General features: G+C 43.7%; 2 protein-coding genes across 2 annotated transcripts in view; one reads left to right on the forward strand and one right to left on the reverse strand.

Moving 5' to 3' along the window:
• The first annotated feature begins 4,670 nt into the window (after positions 1-4,670).
• On the forward strand, positions 4,671-5,051 carry LOC139664493 (cortexin-1-like). Its single transcript, XM_071543341.1, has one exon. It carries the CDS (start codon positions 4,671-4,673, stop codon positions 5,049-5,051), a length of 381 nt encoding a protein of 126 aa, XP_071399442.1.
• A 1,446-nt stretch (positions 5,052-6,497) lies between these two features.
• Positions 6,498-16,997, reverse strand: part of fbn2b (fibrillin 2b) — a 73,271-nt gene continuing 62,771 nt past the window's right edge. Inside the window, exons 53-65 of the mRNA XM_071543342.1 lie at positions 16,352-16,471; positions 16,123-16,245; positions 15,806-15,937; positions 15,545-15,670; positions 14,545-14,751; positions 14,109-14,234; positions 13,722-13,844; positions 13,332-13,448; positions 12,659-12,787; positions 11,771-11,890; positions 10,729-10,960; positions 9,895-10,051; positions 6,498-9,643 (exon numbers count right to left, since the gene is read on the reverse strand). Coding sequence (XP_071399443.1) covers positions 9,266-9,643; positions 9,895-10,051; positions 10,729-10,960; positions 11,771-11,890; positions 12,659-12,787; positions 13,332-13,448; positions 13,722-13,844; positions 14,109-14,234; positions 14,545-14,751; positions 15,545-15,670; positions 15,806-15,937; positions 16,123-16,245; positions 16,352-16,471 — 2,090 coding nt within the window. The 3' untranslated portion in view covers positions 6,498-9,265. The remainder of the gene's footprint in view (positions 9,644-9,894; positions 10,052-10,728; positions 10,961-11,770; positions 11,891-12,658; positions 12,788-13,331; positions 13,449-13,721; positions 13,845-14,108; positions 14,235-14,544; positions 14,752-15,544; positions 15,671-15,805; positions 15,938-16,122; positions 16,246-16,351; positions 16,472-16,997) is intronic.

Below are 16,997 nucleotides of genomic sequence, written 5' to 3' on the forward strand. Positions count from 1 at the left end.
ACAAAGGGTTTCTCTCTCATCTTTATTTAACTCCACTCTCCCCTCTCCCTCCTTCTATTTATCATAGTCTCTCTATCACTCTCTCTCTCTCTCTGTGACGAGGTAGTGAGAGTAATGGAGAGGAGCTGCCACTACATAATTAGGGGGCGGATGGGATGAGATCATAAGGTTATGTTTGTACCTTTTAGCCGCTCCTCCTACACTCAAAATGGATCTGGTCCCAATGTGTGGGTTTTGCCAGGAATGTAAGTGTTCCTCTTTGTGGGCGTTTTTGCCAATATACTGTACGTCGACTCCCACTTGTGCTTGTGTTTCAAGTGTGTGTGTGTGAATTAATGTTTATTTATGTGCTATTTATGTGTGTCATGCCTATGTGTGTGTTTTATGTGAGGGCTGCAGACAGTGGGGCTAGACCGGGTGCCTCCATGCCTGTGTGTTGTAATGTTACAGTGCTGTTTTATGTCCTGTGGAGTGACCGTCTGTCCTGGGTCTCGGGGTCCCGTTGGTACACCCCCACCCTGAGGCTCCAGCTGCACCCTGACCCTCTCCCACTGTCCCTCTCCCACAGCATCACCTCATAAAGCTTTTATTTCTGCCCCAAGCTTCCCCCGTTTTAACCAAGGTCAATGACAGGTTGGCAATTACAGGAACAAAATCGTACTGACAATGGCAATTTTAACAACTTGAAAGTACACTACCAGGCAAAAGTTTTGACACACCACATTTTTTTTCATTTTTACTATTTTCCACTTTTTTAGAATAATAGTAAAGACATCAAAACTATGAAATAACACAAATTGAATTATGCAGTGACCAGAAATGTGTTAAACAAATCAAAACTATCTTATATTTTAGATTCTTTAAAGTAGCCTTTGCCTTGATGGAAACCCTTTGGATGGAAAAACATAGTACATCATAGTACACAGTCAGGTGTGTTCAATCAACTTTGACTGGTAGTGTGTGTTGGTAGAATAACTACTGAGCAACAGTTAGGACAACAACTGTAAATAGTTCTAACAGAAACAGACATCTGCAAGTCACAAACGCATAGCCAAATCATGTACATGTGAAAGAAAACCATCAAAATAAAAGCCAACCAGGAGGTGACAACAGTTGGAAAGTATTTCTGATCTGGAAAACAGCTGCAGGTGTGTGAGAGACAATGTCGGTCATAGTAGCGGCCTTGAAAGCACATTTTCTGTCCTATATTTGAGTTTTGCAACTCACTCTAGTCAGAGGCAGCAGCGAACACACACACACACACACACACACACACACACAGAGGTCAGGGCAGGCGGGTCCGTGCTTGCGCACACACAGACACACACACACACACACACACACACACACACACACACACACACACACACACGTGCACACTCATTCAGCACATTGTGAGTGCCACCTCCCAGGTGTCTCATACTGCAGCCGGCCTGAGTCTGGTGCACCAAGCACCCAGGGGACACTGGCTGATGAAGTGGCACGTAGAAAACCTTTGATCTGGGGGAGGAGGGGGGAGATAGAGAAAGAGAGAGTGAGAGAGAGAGAGAAAGAGAGAGAGAGAAACAGATGTATGGCAAAGGCACTTTGCCATGGTCATGCAGAGGAGAGTCGGTCCAGTTTGTGCCAGCTCACCTCTGCTGAAGCCTCTCCTCTCCTCCTCTCCTCTCCTCTCCTCTCTTCTCCTCTGTACTTCTGCCCGTTCACCACAGGCACTTATGCTCCATCCATCCATCTTTCCCTCCTCTATTGATCTTCATAATTCTCTTTCCATCTTCCTCTGCTTTCTGTCCTTCCTGCTTTCCTTTTTTTTTTTTTTAAATCTCGATACATCTCTCCAAATGTCTGTCTTTCCATCTTTCTCCATTTTTCTCTTTCCTTCTGTTAATTTCTCCTAGTGCACTCTCCCAATTAGGGAAACAACAACAAAGTCACTGTAAATTAATTATTACAACAAATTCAAATCCAATTTAGAAAACGGTAAATATTCATCTCTGCACCTCTGTCCATTTCCATCCTCCTCTCTCTTTCTCTCTCTCTCTATCCATCTTGTGTATTATCTCAGCGGTGTCCTGCATAACACTTTCCTGCAAATTAATCAATTGTGACAAAATAATTATTGTAATAAATTAAAATCTACTACTACTATTACTACTACTATTAATCTCTCCTCCTTTCTCTTTGACCATTTCTCCCCCCCCCTCTCTCTCTCTCTCTCTCTCTCTATCTATCTGTCCCACTACTATCCATCTTTGTCTGTCTACCCCCTCCCACTGTGCTCTCCATATCACGTCTGTCTGAGCAAATAGCCCAGTCACCGCTCTATTCAGATGGGTGAGCTGGTAAAAATGGATTGCATATCACATTTCCTCTTTGATTTGAAACCTAGTCTGCCACAGGAGATGTGATGTTAGATTATTCATGAAGCATTATTCGGTTCCACAACACTTTTTCTTTCCTTCCATCAAGTGAGCAAATGAATGAAGGGGTCAACAAGTGAACAAATGGCCCACAGTAACACTGCGCTGACAAATGACAGCGATGTAATGCCGTATCAATGTTTATAATCATGTATTCATTACTGCTAATGTGGCCGTAATGACGCTGTAATCAGCTTACTAATTGACTGTCATTACAGGGGATGTTGGTGCTCTGTTCACTCCGCAGCTGGCTAATGTCAGTGTCACTGTTACTTATTGAGCCGAGGGTCATAATAATTATTTCATATAATGAGATGATGTGGGGGGGGAAAGATTTAATCTTCTCCTTATGGTCTAGCTGGTCCCCACTGGAAACAATTAAGCCTAATGCAAAAGTTGAGGCATTCTATATTTTTTTTATTTTGCATGATTTGACTGTGTGCAGTTGTTATATTAAAACAAATGAAATGTAATCATGAGCATATTTTTGTTAGTGTGATTTTTTTTTTTTTACTATAATGGACAGTGATCTCAATGTGTTTCTGACCAGGTGCCTCTTTTGCTTTCAGGCAGCGGAGGCGAACGACCTGCAGAGTTAATAGGAGCTGCAGTGACTCAGTGGCTGCTCGGCTTAAACAGAAACACCTGAAGACTCCGACTCTGTCCAAGTCCCACTGTCCTGCCTGCTGAAGACCACTGGAACAGCACCACAGATTTACTCTCTATTTAATAGACTGCATTCTCTATCAAAGACGGCGCTGACTACAGGCAGTTCTCATTAATACCTGACAACAGACAAAAACACAGGACTCAGCTGCCGGACGACTCACCTTCACAATACCTTCTAACTCATTTCCTACCTCTTGTTGCTTCTCCTCTTGTCAAAAGAGGCAGTTTTTGAAGAGATCATCCCAAAGGGAAATGGGAAAGTAAAGGATTGATTTGAACACTTGACAGCTCTGCAGAGCCTGACCCACTTACCACGGTCCAACTAGCCAGGCTGAGGGAAAACAGCTTATTTAGCAGGCAACACCGGCAAGCTATTGCACTGTTTTACATTCAGGGCCATTGATCCACTGACCTCCTGATCTAATTAGCCACACACACACACACACACACACACACACACACACAGATCCACACAGACAGACACTCACCTGGTGTTGACGGTCTCAGCAGAATCTATAAATAGCCTTGTGTTTGTAACAATTTGGGTCTCGCTGTCAGCTCTTTGACACAAAACCCGTCTCTTCTAGCCAGGTTGTGTTTCTCACACCGGCACACACTTGTACAAAAACACACACACACTCACACACACTTGCAAACATACACTCACATACACACACACTCAGATATACCCACCTGGATGTTAGAGGCCCATCTGCACACAATTAGCTCCCATAGCGAACACTGACCTCCACTGTGATCAGACGGCTGGTGTTAGAGCCGCACGCATGTGGGCTGGTGTGTATCTGCATGTGTTTGTGTGTTGGCGTTAGCAGGTGGCAGTGTCATGTCCTCTCTGCTCTGACTAAGATTGAGAATGACACCTGATGTGGCAGAGCGGCTCCGATAAACACGCATAACATTAGCCGCCTGAGGGTTGGCCACTCACACAGGAGGCCATAGAACTTTATTAGACTGCTTAGTCGGTTACGCAAAATGTGTGACACTGAGAAGTAGTTCATAATAATTTGAAAGGTGTGTGTGTTTGTGCGTGCGTGTGTCTATCACATTGTCAGAGCAGATTAGGGCCAGGCCTGTCTGGGCGATGTGACGTCGGCTGACCTAGATCTGAAAAAATAAACCGGCCAAGGAAGGTGTGTCTGCAAGTCCTGATGAGAATACACACAGCGTAGGCAAATACATCACAGTCTCCACTGGGGATCGAGCTACAGTCCTCTTACTTGCTTACCTACCTACTTTCTTATCCACCTATCTCCTTGCTAAGCCCAACTGCTCTGTAAGGATAAAAGTCCATTAGCAGTGCTTCCCCCAACAAACAGGGTCGACAGTATAAAGCACCTTATAAACTGCTCTTTGTACTTCCACCTCCTCACTACAACAATCGACAACCACCCTCCCATTCAGTCAGTGTGTCTGCTAATATTTCACCAACTCTCGCCCGGGTTCTCTAAGGTTTTCCAATACTGGCTGGCCGCACAAATATAAGGCTTTCTTCGTCTCTAGCCACTTAACCAAACTCCCAACCACCAGTCTGACCTTCCCCTCTGTGGGCCGACACGCCTCATGAACAGCTTCCCTTCCTTCTCCGCACCTCCACCCACCACCCCAACCATCCAGTCAGTGTGTAAGCCGTGCCTCCGGGCCCCGTGGAGGATGAACGATGCCCCCACCCTGGACTACGAGTTGCTGCTGTCCCCGGCCGGCTCCTCCCTCCCCGGGAGCCCCGTCGGCGGCAGCAGCAGCCCCCCGCTGGCCCTGGGTGGGGTGGACGCTGAGCAGCGCACCGCCTTGGCCTTCGTAGGCCTCCTCATGCTCTTCCTGGTCTTCCTGCTGGTCAGGTGCTTCAGGATCCTGCTGGACCCCTACAGTCGCATGCCTGCATCATCCTGGACCGACCACAAGGAGGGGCTGGAGAGGGGCCAGTTTGATTATGCACTGGTGTAGGGTGAAGGGTTAAGAGGGTGGGTAGAGGGGGAAGGTTTAATTGCACACTGCTGTGTATTTGTATATGGGAGGATCTTTTAGAGTATATGCTAATTTAGATGTGGAGATGGACAGTAACTAGGCATTAATATTTGTACAAAGTGAATGCACTGTAAGAGAGTTTGTCGGGGGGGGGGTTTGCCAGATTTTGGTATAAGCCTGGCTAAGTATCACTGTATTGCAGTCTGAGTACTGGTGTAAATATGAGGCTCATGAGAACCCTTTGAAACCACAACAACTCTGGTTCATCAAGAGCCACGCAGACCACTGGGAATCCCCGGGAGCCACACACTCACCCAAACCCAGACCTTGGACCATGAAGGAGAGAGAGGATGGATCGAGCTGCACAGCTGCCTTAACCTGATCTACTGTTCTAGTCTAACATGCAGCCACATCACAACATCACTTCCAGGGCTAGGTTTTCCAAATTTTAGGTATCAAGATGCTTACAGTATGATTTTGGGAAACCCACCCTCAGTCACAATTTAGTTCATAATGTCAAAACCATTACTGACTCAACATGCGGAAAACTAAAACACAGGCAGAACTTAAAATGATGGTGTTTACACATAAGCAGCTGCCCCTTTAACAAACCAGGGTCCATTATAAAGCATCGCAGAGAGAGAAGTGCTGATCAAGGAGCACAAGTCCTCACGTCGTTTGTATTCATTCTGGTTTCTGAAACTAACCGAAAACCCTCGAACAGCACTCCAGTTTCAGATGCTTTATGAAGGCCCAGGCAGGTAGTTTGTGTCTCCATAAGATCTTGTCAATGTATGTTTTGTGTGTTATTGTGTCTATGTATAACTGAGAAGCCATATCTAAACTATATAATCTCTTATTACTGCAAGTAGACTTTAGTTGTTTGTTTGCCCTCTTTGCTTTAGTCAACCTGCCAAGCGTGGTGATGATGCTGTGTACCGTTCAAACTGCAACTTTTAGTGATATCAAAAAAAAAAGAAGCTTTATTTTTCTATTCTTGACTCAAGTTTGGGAGTCTCCTTTTTGCTATCGTTCTCAGTGTTTCCCCTCTTACTGTATCTGAGTCAGTCTTATCTTTGGACTGTGGATTTTCGAGGTAGTCATGCAGCCAAGTCTTGGGAGGCCACATTGGGCGGCAAAGCGGGTAGCTTTGCTTTTTGTGTTTTGTAAGTAGATATTTTTCTGACTATCTGCTTTGTTTTTGCTATACGCTGGGTTGAATCAGTGAAAATAAAAAGGATTTTCTTCTTCAATTCAATTACTCCCTCTAATTTCCGTTGTTCATTGAACTGTGTGGACTGTCCACATCGTTCATCCTGGAAAATCAATAAAACATTTACTACTCCTTACTAATCACCTTTATCACTTCGCCCACAGACATTCACCCACATGACTGAAGAAAAAAGGACACACAGGGCACAATCCTTTAAAAATATAACCCACAATACTTTTATTGCCATTTATGTCACTGGACAAAAGTTTACAATATTATGTGAATCACTCTAATTTTACAGATTGCCATTTGGTGTCATAAATCTTTGGTTTTGTCTTTGCACAAAGAAGAATCACTCAAGATATTATAAGATGTTCCATGAGGGCTGATCAATTTATCCTCAGCTAGTAGACATGGTGTGACTGGATGATTGTCATTTCAACTGTCAGTTGGGCTCTGGTATCTACAGGTGTACAGCTTGTAATCTTCACCATAATGAGAACATTTGAACAACTAGAACTTCAGGCTCCTTGTTTTCTGAAATAAAAAGCACTCGACAGTTTGATCAAAGTTGACGATGACGACAGCATTGTTGTTTCAAGTTTGACACTGAAGCTGAGATACAGTACGCACACGCAACATTCTTTTCTTTAAAATGTAGTGGCAAATAAAATAAAAGAAAAAATTACAAACTGACAAAAAAAGATACAAAGTATACAAAGGTTCCCAGGTTAGAAAAATGGTTATGTATTATAAATATTGCCTAGGCTGTGGGACAGTGCAGCAACCTTGGATGTTCAGAGAAAAAGTGTTTAGTGTAGCACCATAGATACTAGCATGTGAGATGGTCTTGTCATGTTTGCATTGATCCTTTTGGCATTGTAAAGACAGTGTCAGCTTCCCAATACTGAAATAATAAGACAATGGAAATGTTAATTCTAATCCTATGGTCTGACATGCAGTTTCATCTCTTTCACCAGAAAGCCAATAGCGATGAGCTTAGAGACTAATAGCTGATTCGACTGGTGAACAGTGGTTTGAAGGGACACGGTCAGTGATCAACAAACAAAGAGGATGCTGCATTTTGTTTTTGTTTGTTTTTTTCTGAGCAAAACAAAGTCACCAGCACTTAAAGGCCTTCAATCTTGGGTTTACTATAAGTATTTGGTTTGGCAGCCTTGACGTTTTTTAAAAAAACAACAAAACATAAAAAACATCTACATTTCACTTAAAAATATACAATTTAATTTTCAAGAAGCAAGTTCGATAATATTGGTTTTCAGCATTGAGACAATACAAAAGACAGACGAACACAACAATAAAACCTAGTAAAAATGTCACTTTTGCAATCTAGATTCAAGACTGCATTTTCTTTGTACAGCGTAAGAGATGGTATTATCTAGCACCTTTTTTCTCTTTGAGAAAAAAATCATGAGATATGAAAGATGACCTGACGGGTTTTTGATATTTGGTGAGGTTCGGTGTTCACCTGTGCGTGCTCTTACGCTTGTGTGTTAAATATCTAAATGCACTACCTTTAGTAACAGCTTAGGTAATGCTAACGTGTCATGTACCTTTGAGGTTGTTACTGTAGTCAGTCTCCAGTTGTGTGTCTCCATGCGTGGGAGATGGTTCACCCATGTAAACGACGGTCGGACCTCAGACATCCAGCTCACGGTGAAGCCAAAGACGTCGCATATTCTTATTGTTGCGTTAAGCCTCTCAACGCTGGCTGTTGGCTACTGGTCTAGTCTCCTATATCACCTCAGTATAGGACTGTGTGGAAAAACTGATGCACCATGCGTAGCACCAAAAGGCTCTGGCAGCCCCCAAGGGAAAAGACTTTGGACTTAATGAAGAAGCTGGCTCTCAGGTCCAGAATCAGTGCACCTGAAGTCTGAATCTCTAAAGGATAAATACAAATCTGACCTGATCTATCTTCTTTTAAGTCTATGAGCCACTGACTGGCGGTCTTCTTGGACATGATGGATGCTGAGGGCTAATAGCACCCTCTTTTGTTCTAAAGACAGCATCACAGCATGGTTTCCATATAGGGGCATACTTAGTGAGAAGCACTGAGGTAACCAAACATGACAGCACACACACGCAAACACGCTAATCCCTGCTTGTCGTCGCCTGCAGGCGCGACAAAAGTCAGAACAGAATACAGCTTGTTGTTTCTAATCTGAAAATAGTTTGGCATCCAGCTGAACAGACCGCTATGAACTAAAGAACCTGAAATGCTGTGTAAATGTTGCAGTCCTTCGTGTGAACATTTTTCGAACAGTACAAATACATTAAATGGCACACTACAATACTGAGTAGGGCGGACGTGACAAACCTTGTTCCCCAGTGTTGTGATATTTCACCTAGATTACAGAGAGGCGAGGAAGTGCTTGGACCAGCAGCCGACCCCTAATCTCCGCTAAACTAAACAACACGATTTGGTATTGCTGATCCTGTACTGCAATTTAAAGACCAGGCATGTTGCATGAAGACAGTTTTGGCCACTCTCAGCACTTTCTCAATTTCTACTAAAAACCATTTTGTGTGTAATTTATTTTTTTGGTTTGTTTACTAGAAGTGCTTCATGGACCTGTCGGCCACCTGTCAGCCATTTTGTTTTCGTTCTAACGGGACGTCTGGAAGGGGCTGCGGTCCAGACACTCGGCACCTCTCTGCCATCTCTTACACTGCTCTTTCAGTGGAGCGTGAGTGCTGGGTCGGGCGGGAGTGGACGGGCACAGGGGGAAGTGTAGTCAGGGTAACAAACATAAAACAACAGACAATAAAATAAACAGTAACAAAGTGGTGGTAGAGTTGGGCCGGTTGACTCAGTCTTTCAAAGCCCTCGATTACCCCCGGTCGGTGGGGATGGTCCTGCGGGGGGAGTTGGGGGGGAGGAGTTACGGGATAAAAGGTCAGGTTAAAAATCAAAGGTCAGGGGTCAGTCCAGGGCAGGATTGCGAGCGCGCTCAGCTCAGTGCAGGTGGATTTGGAGCTTGATGCGCAGGGCGTCTCCTATCTCTCCCAGTAGGTAGTCGCTGTCATGCTGGTCCTCCAGCTGGCGTAGTCTGCGGGGCCCGAACAGCGGCAGGCTGGCGATCTCCAGCCGGTAGGATCCCGGTGGAGGCGGCCTCCTGCCCAGCCGCAGCACGCTCTTCCCGTCGCGGCGCTCCAGCAGGCGGAAGTGCTCGTTGCCGTTGCCGTGGGTGATGACGTAGCGCACGTGGTGCTCCAGGGGCTGCAGGGCGGGCAGGAGCTCCAGCAGAGGCTCCTTGTTGATCAGCGAGGCCAGGGAGAGGTTCATGGGGATGGAGGTCTGGGTGTCGACGCTGGCCATGCTCACCACTGGTTCCTATAGGAGGAGAGGGAAGGAGAGGGGAGGAGGTTGAATCATTGAAACAAGGAAAATTTAAACTTCAATTCACATAATAACAATAAAAAATTCACTTTCGATGATTCCAGACAACCATGGCAAACAATATCCAGATTATTAATTATGTAGAAACTTCCTGAATTTATTGAAATGAAAGTGAATGAACCCTGACTCTGAAACTGACAGGAACTGAGAAAAGCAGAGAGAGAGCAGTTTATTAATACAAGTACCTGGTTGAGGTCATTATCACCAGCGTTGCGTCTGTGTCTTCCACCCTTTCCTCCTCCGTTGATCTTACACTCGTAGCAGGCCTCAGGAGACAGACTGTCATCATCCTCACCCTCCACATTGTACTGGCCTGGGAAACCTGCCCCCGTTATACAGTGACTGGAGAGAGAAAGACAGTGAGGGAGATTAGTATGTCTTGCAACTACAGTATAAGGGACAAACATTCAGTTAATTTCAAGTTCATGGGCAATACTCCCTGCCCAGACAACAAAGTGAAAAATGTCAAATGTTTGCTGGTGGCAAGATATTCCTATGAGATAAACACTTCTATCCTGCTGGTCCCGTATTCAGGACTATCATTACATTTTGCAGCCAAGCTTTGTTCAAATCCACAGAACTTTAATTTAAATTCTAGTCAAGATCCCAAGGTTTCTAAAAATACCAAATATGTCATGCTGAAGTACAGGGAAATGTGTATAAAATGGTGCTCAAGGGATCTAGATTTTATCCATTTGATGTAATGGTGCAGACATTAAAAAAACGGTGCCTTGGGTTTGAATATTTCACTTTGAATATTTCAAAATATAAGCCAGCCATGACTTCACTGCAATGTTGGAACAAGTGCTGTATGTGACATTGTTGTGAAGTATGGAAAAAAAAAAATTCTAGGGGAAACTCAGGGTGTAAGGAGTTAAAGCAACAATGTTGAAGTAACTCCTTCAGCATTGTTGCCCATCAGAATTACCCAAAAGGTTGTCTAGTGTTTTCACAGCGATTACTGTATCAAGCCTCTGTCCTCTCCTCACTCAATTCATGTAGCATGCGTGCTGCCTCACCCCTGCCCAGCTCTGTAGTATCCTCCCGGACAGCCACACAGGTAGCCTCCGTCTGTGTTGGAGCAGCCGTAGCTGCAGGGGTTGCTGCCCATGGAGCACTCGTTCACATCCTGGCAGCCACCGGCACCCTGCTCAAAGTCAAAGCCAGATGGACACACACACTTGTAGCTGCCCAGTGTGTTGTAGCAGGACGCAGAGCCACACACTGATGCTCCCTGACACTCATTCTCATCTAGAGAGCAGGGAGAGAAAGAGGAGAGACACGAGAGAAAGAGCAAGAGGGAGGGGGAGGAAGGGGGTGAAGAGATGACACAAGGTTAGTGACAGTCTAAATATGCATCAATACTTTCACATAACAGATCACGATCAATATTATGGTTTATCGTCTTTCATATCATGATAAAATAATGATCCTGTTGTGCATCCTGATACACAACTCTAGATTAATGATAAAAAGCAAACACTGATCAAAATCTCTCAGAAAATGACATCTGAAACAAATTACAGAATATTACATACTTTATATAACCAAGTAGTCAGATGCAATGAACATCACTTTCATTATTTATTTTGGCATATAATCACAGATATCACTTTATATCAATGTCAAAATATGATTAGCATGATATTCATTTTGTCCTTATTGTTACACTTTCAGTATAACAATGAACTCATTCGGCCAACTGCGTCAGAAGTAAAAATCATAATTTGATGCCAAAGTAACAACCTCTTAACACTAATAATGATTAAAGGAGAAACATGATCAGGAGTCTCGCTTAAAACTGTACTGTAACCAGAAAAAGATGTTTAGAGTTGAATTAACTTCAACCATATGTCTTTTATAGAAACAATATTTTTACACAAATCCAGGATTGTATTTCAAATCATATCATGAGCTGAACCCCACGATAAACACTGAACGTCTTGTAAAATGACACATGATCTTGATGAATTCCCCCAGCTCCTCTGTACGACCCCGTGCCTACACTTTTATTACTGTTATTATGAGAAACATAGACAGTCTGAGTCAGTGTTAACTCACCCACACACTGGTTCCACTGGTAGTGCTGGACGTAGCCCTGCGGACAGCCGCAGCGGAAACCTCCCAGCATGTTCTGACAGCCGTGCTGACAGCGGTGGTTGCTGCTGCACTCGTCCACATCTGGGGGAAATTAAAATAAAGACTGTTAACGTTCTCTGATAATGTGAATGCCACCTTTAACCCATTAAATCTCTACAAAATCTCTCACAAAGTGAAGAAAAAACAACAGATTTTTTACTTTTCACACCTTTAGTTCAGGATTTGTCACACAGTCACAGTGAAACATAATTTTGAGAGCATCTTGCTTCCATAATTCTATGTATTTCTTGTTGAAACAGGATATTGGGACATAATGCATGAAGGGATCATTCAAAAGTTTAAAAAAAAAAGTAATATCCTTTAGGGGGAGAAAGACAGTTTTATGTGGTGGGAAGGGTGGAGGGGCGGGATTGTTACATTTTTTATTTTTATGTACGCCTACTGGTACAGTATGTGGTAACTGTTATATTATTATACTACTATAAGATACACTGTTTTCCAGAAAGTAAAAGTAATGGGATTTTGACATTTTTAAATTTTTTGGCATTTATTAAAAAATAGGTGTAAATCATGACATGGAAAATTAGGTGAAAAGGGTAAAAGGTGATTTCATATTTCATTGTGACTTTAGACAGTTTACACTCATCCACAGTCTTCTACTGTTGGCCACTAGGTAGCTTTGCTGGAGCTGAAGGGCTTAGTGCCTTGCTCATGGGCACTTCAACAGAGCGCTTCCCAAGACTCAGATGTTCCCAGCAGGTTTTGGGATTTGAACTGACCCTTGGTGAGACACCTGCCTCTCTAAACATGAACCTATAACATCCCTGCTGCAGGTTTGGGTCTGCTTACCCTCACACTCCAGGCCTGTGGTGTCCAGGGAGAAACCTTTGGAGCATTCACAGTTGAAGCTTCCAGGTGTGTTGATGCAGGAGGCCCGGGAACCACACATGCTGTTCTGGGCCGTACACTCGTTGTTGTCTGTGGGGGAGTGGAGAAACAGATCATTAAGGGTTTAATCAAACAACAGCATCTTCTTTTAAAACCAGTTGTGTTTCTTAGTTTACCTGTAGTCCATTTTAAACACAGTGGGAGCTACATTGTTTTTATCCTGATCATTTCACTCAAAACCCAGCTGCAGGTTTACTTCACTAAACATGACTTTATTTTTCTCATTTCTTTTGTGATACTCTATTGATCCACGAAGTAGACCTTTGTCATCCCTTGAGGTCAGAGGTCACATTCAGCTACAGAACAGCGCCACCTGGAGAGATCCAGTGTCTTGCTCATGGACACTTCAGCAGTGCAGATGTGCTTTCTGTCATGGGGTTTTGAACCCTGGAACTGAAGGAACTGAAAGTCTCCCAACTCACTACACAACCTTGCCACCTCCAAATAAGTTTGCATGTTAGCAGGTGGGAGATTTGCAGTCAAATGTCACCTTTAATTTAATTTTATTTCCTCCATCCACCTCCCGCTAGGTGAAGCAGGGTGCCATGCTGGTTTACTCCTGTCCTCTACTCACCGATGCAGGCAGTCTGGTGCTGGGTGAAGCCGGGAGGACACTTGCAGGTGAAGCCTCCAATGGTGTTGACACAGAGGAACTGGCAGTTATGCTGCTTGGTTGCACACTCATCCAGATCTGGGGGAGAGGGAAAAAAGCACTTAGTACCACAAAACCAGAACTGTATACAGGGATGAAGCCACAAAGCCATGAAGCAGGTTTATAAAAATGACATGAGAGCAATAGTAGAGCAAAACACAGAACGCAGACCATTTGGGTATTTGAACAGCAGGATTACTCAGACAGATATAAAAAAAATATGATCTAATAACCTCTCATGGAACTTTATGCAACATCTCATATTTCATAGGATGTTAGATAATAGAAGAAATAGATCCAGAATGCACCCACCTTTGCAGGTCTTTCCGTCCGGCTGCAGGGTGTATCCTCTGGGGCAGGAGCAGAGGTAGCTGCCCTCTGTGTTTTTACAGAGGAAGTTACAGGGCTTCGGAGACTGGGCGCACTCATCCATATCTGGAATACATCATGAAACAGCATTTAGCCCAGGGGACACAAAAACTCCAGGACAACAACAACAATACTACTACTACTATTACTACTACTACTACTACTACTACTACTACTACTACTATTACTACTACTACTACCAATAATAATAATAATAATAACACCACAATCAAAATGTTGCATTGGAAGTACTCGATTATTGATCCAATTACACATGTCAATATGTAATAAAACAAACTGCAGCATTAGCAGGACTGAAGTCAGCCTTACCGACACAGGCAGTTCCGGTGAAGTCGGTCTTGTAGCCGACGTTACAGTGGCAGCGGAAGGATCCGATGGTGTTGATGCACTGGCCGTTCTTACACATATCGGGCATCACCTGGCACTCGTTGATGTCTGGAAGTATGAAGACATTTAAAAAAGCGAACTGGAATAGACAGACACTCACACTGCCAAACACGTAACTCACTGAAGAGCTCTTAGTCTCATTAAGCCCCTTTACGAGAGTCAATAACTTTAAAGTGACAAGAGTTATTTTGGAAGGTCCATTTGCGCTCTGAACCATAGAAATTAAACTTCAAAAGAAAAAAATTGCATTTAACATATCACTCATCTCACTGCCCCCACACCTATGGAGATAGTCTCATTATTTTTACAGTATACACTACATTATACTATCATTTAGTATTATTACTGAGCCTCTCACCTCTGCCGTCAGTGGTGTATCCGGGCCCCAGCGGGCACATCTTCTTGTACTGCACGGTGCCAGGCAGCGGGCACAGCTCACACTGCGGCCCCCAGCCGCGGCCAGTGTTACAACAGCACTCAGACTTGGTCACACTGTTCCTGTTGGTGGACGACTGCTGGCACATAGTCTGCAGAACCTCGGTGAAACAGAAGCCCTGTCGGTTGTCTGGAGGAGAGGATGAAGAGGGGAGAGGAGGAGTGTTTGAATGAACGGATACAAATGAGCTGCCAAGAGAAATACCGGTTCCTTCTGTCTGTACTCTTTTTTTGTGAAAATATAAAGAAATTAAGCAATATTAAGTAAAATAAGCATTAACATACAGTATAAACCACTGTGAGATTATACAAACATATGCTGCTGACAATATGAACACATGTTAAGTATGGGTGGAATGGGTGAAGAATATGGGGATAGAGTATGGATTAAATGATCACATATATTGCATATATGGATGTTACACAGTTACTTACAGATGCTACTTACAAATACAGCACTACTGCTTACTTAAATATATTATATCTACTATTTACTACGGAAAGAATAGGGAAATTTTACAAAAGCATATAAGCTTCATGATAAGTTTACAAACTTCATGATTGTACGGTATTTCCATGTGCTTAATTTGAAGTGCACATTTGTGGTCAGGTAAACGTGTGGATGTATGTGTGTGTGGGTGTGTGTGTGTGTACATTTGTTGTGTGGATGTCGCTGTTGTCGGGTGAAAATGCAATCACATCTCCAAAATGTCAAGTTTTCAGTAACTAAGAAAAACAGCCTTGTTTTCCGCTTGACAGCCATGTAATTTTGAGTTTAATCATTTAATTTTCAATTTTAAAATGGCTTCATAAACCCAAAGAGGAGCATGTAATCTTTCAATTAAAAAATTAAAACATAAAAATCACCAAAATTGGAGTTACACCGACAGCGACAATATGTTGCTCAGCAGCAGTGATCTTACCAATACACTCAGTTCCAGTGGAGCTGGGTTCGAAGCCGTCGTTGCACTCGCAGCGGTAGCTTCCCACTGTGTTGACGCAGCGCCCGTTCTTACAGATGCCAGGCTTGGCACGGCACTCATTCAGGTCTGCCAGTGTACAGAACAAAGGAAGGGAGGATGAAGAGGAGGATAAATGGAGTAATCAGAAATCATAGCAGCAGCACATATTGTGTGGGGACTGAGGGGAAACTCTCCCTCTAGTTTAAAACACTTTCAACTCACCCATACATCCCTCTCCGTCCGGTCTGCGCTGCATGCCAGGGGGGCAGATACACATGAAGGTACCAATCAGGTTCTTGCAGGTCATTCCCTTGGAGTCACAGTCATCCAGACCCTCCGAACACTCATCCTGGTCTGGTGGAGGACAGTGTGACAAGACCGATACGTAAAACAACCACAACTAACAAAACGGAAGACGAGATTTCTTTTGCTAGTCCCCTTTCACTGATGATAATGAAATAATATACTGCAAGGAAAGAGAGAGGTGAAAGCAGAGATAGCAGGAGTCAAACTCTAAGATAAAAGCGTGTGTCCCTCACCTCTGCACATGCGCTGGTCGTCCCGCAGCACGTAGCCAGAAGGACACATACACTCGTAGGAACCGAAGGTGTTGACACAACGGAAAGCGCACAGCAGGGGGTTCTGGGAGCACTCATTGATGTCTGGAGAGAGAGAGAGAGAGGGGGTAGTTAGATTTACTGTGAAATGATGCATAAATTAAATTTACTTGTGGAAGTGTGTGTGAGTGTGAGCGTGTGTATGACTGACCTTCACAGGTCATCATGGGTCCGGGCTCGAAGCCCTCCTGGCACGAACACTCGAAGCCTCCCACCACGTTGGTGCAGGTTCCATTTCCACACGGGTTTCCTATGGAGCACTCATCAGTGTCTGCGGGGAGGAGATAGATGGATTAGGTCATTAAACCACTGCAATATTTATGCCTTAGATTTTAAAAGCAGTCATTAGCTTCATTTAGTGTTCGCCCAACAACAGGGAAAGCGGCAATGCAGGAAAAGACAAGGAAAATAATATCCAAGCTTAAAGTGGTAATCCGCTAAATACTGTTTTTATACTGTTTTTTATACTGTTACTGTCTCTGACACTGATACTGTTTCTGATTTTGGTCATGTCTTTGGTACTAAGCGCTCATTGCTGTCCTTGGATTTTTTGTTTATATAGTTGAGTTTTTGTAGATGCCACTCTTTTCTTTGTCTGTTCAGCCATGGTGGCTATCGCTGCTTATGCTAACTACCAAGTTCTACCATTTATTCCAAACAAACCACTGTTGCTGCTGCTGGAAATGTAAAATACATCACTTTCTGTGTGCCAGAGGATTTTTCCCAGGAAAGACTTACCAGACACCAGGTGTTTAGAACAGCAAATATAAAAGCTTTCATGAACTGGGTATAGGTTG

This window comes from Centroberyx affinis, unplaced genomic scaffold (genome assembly GCF_046629955.1).
Source record: "Centroberyx affinis isolate AG114_WGS23_722 - 3 ecotype Tasmania unplaced genomic scaffold, CSIRO-AGI_Caff_v1 ptg004288l_1, whole genome shotgun sequence".
NCBI classification, from domain to species: domain Eukaryota; kingdom Metazoa; phylum Chordata; class Actinopteri; order Beryciformes; family Berycidae; genus Centroberyx; species Centroberyx affinis.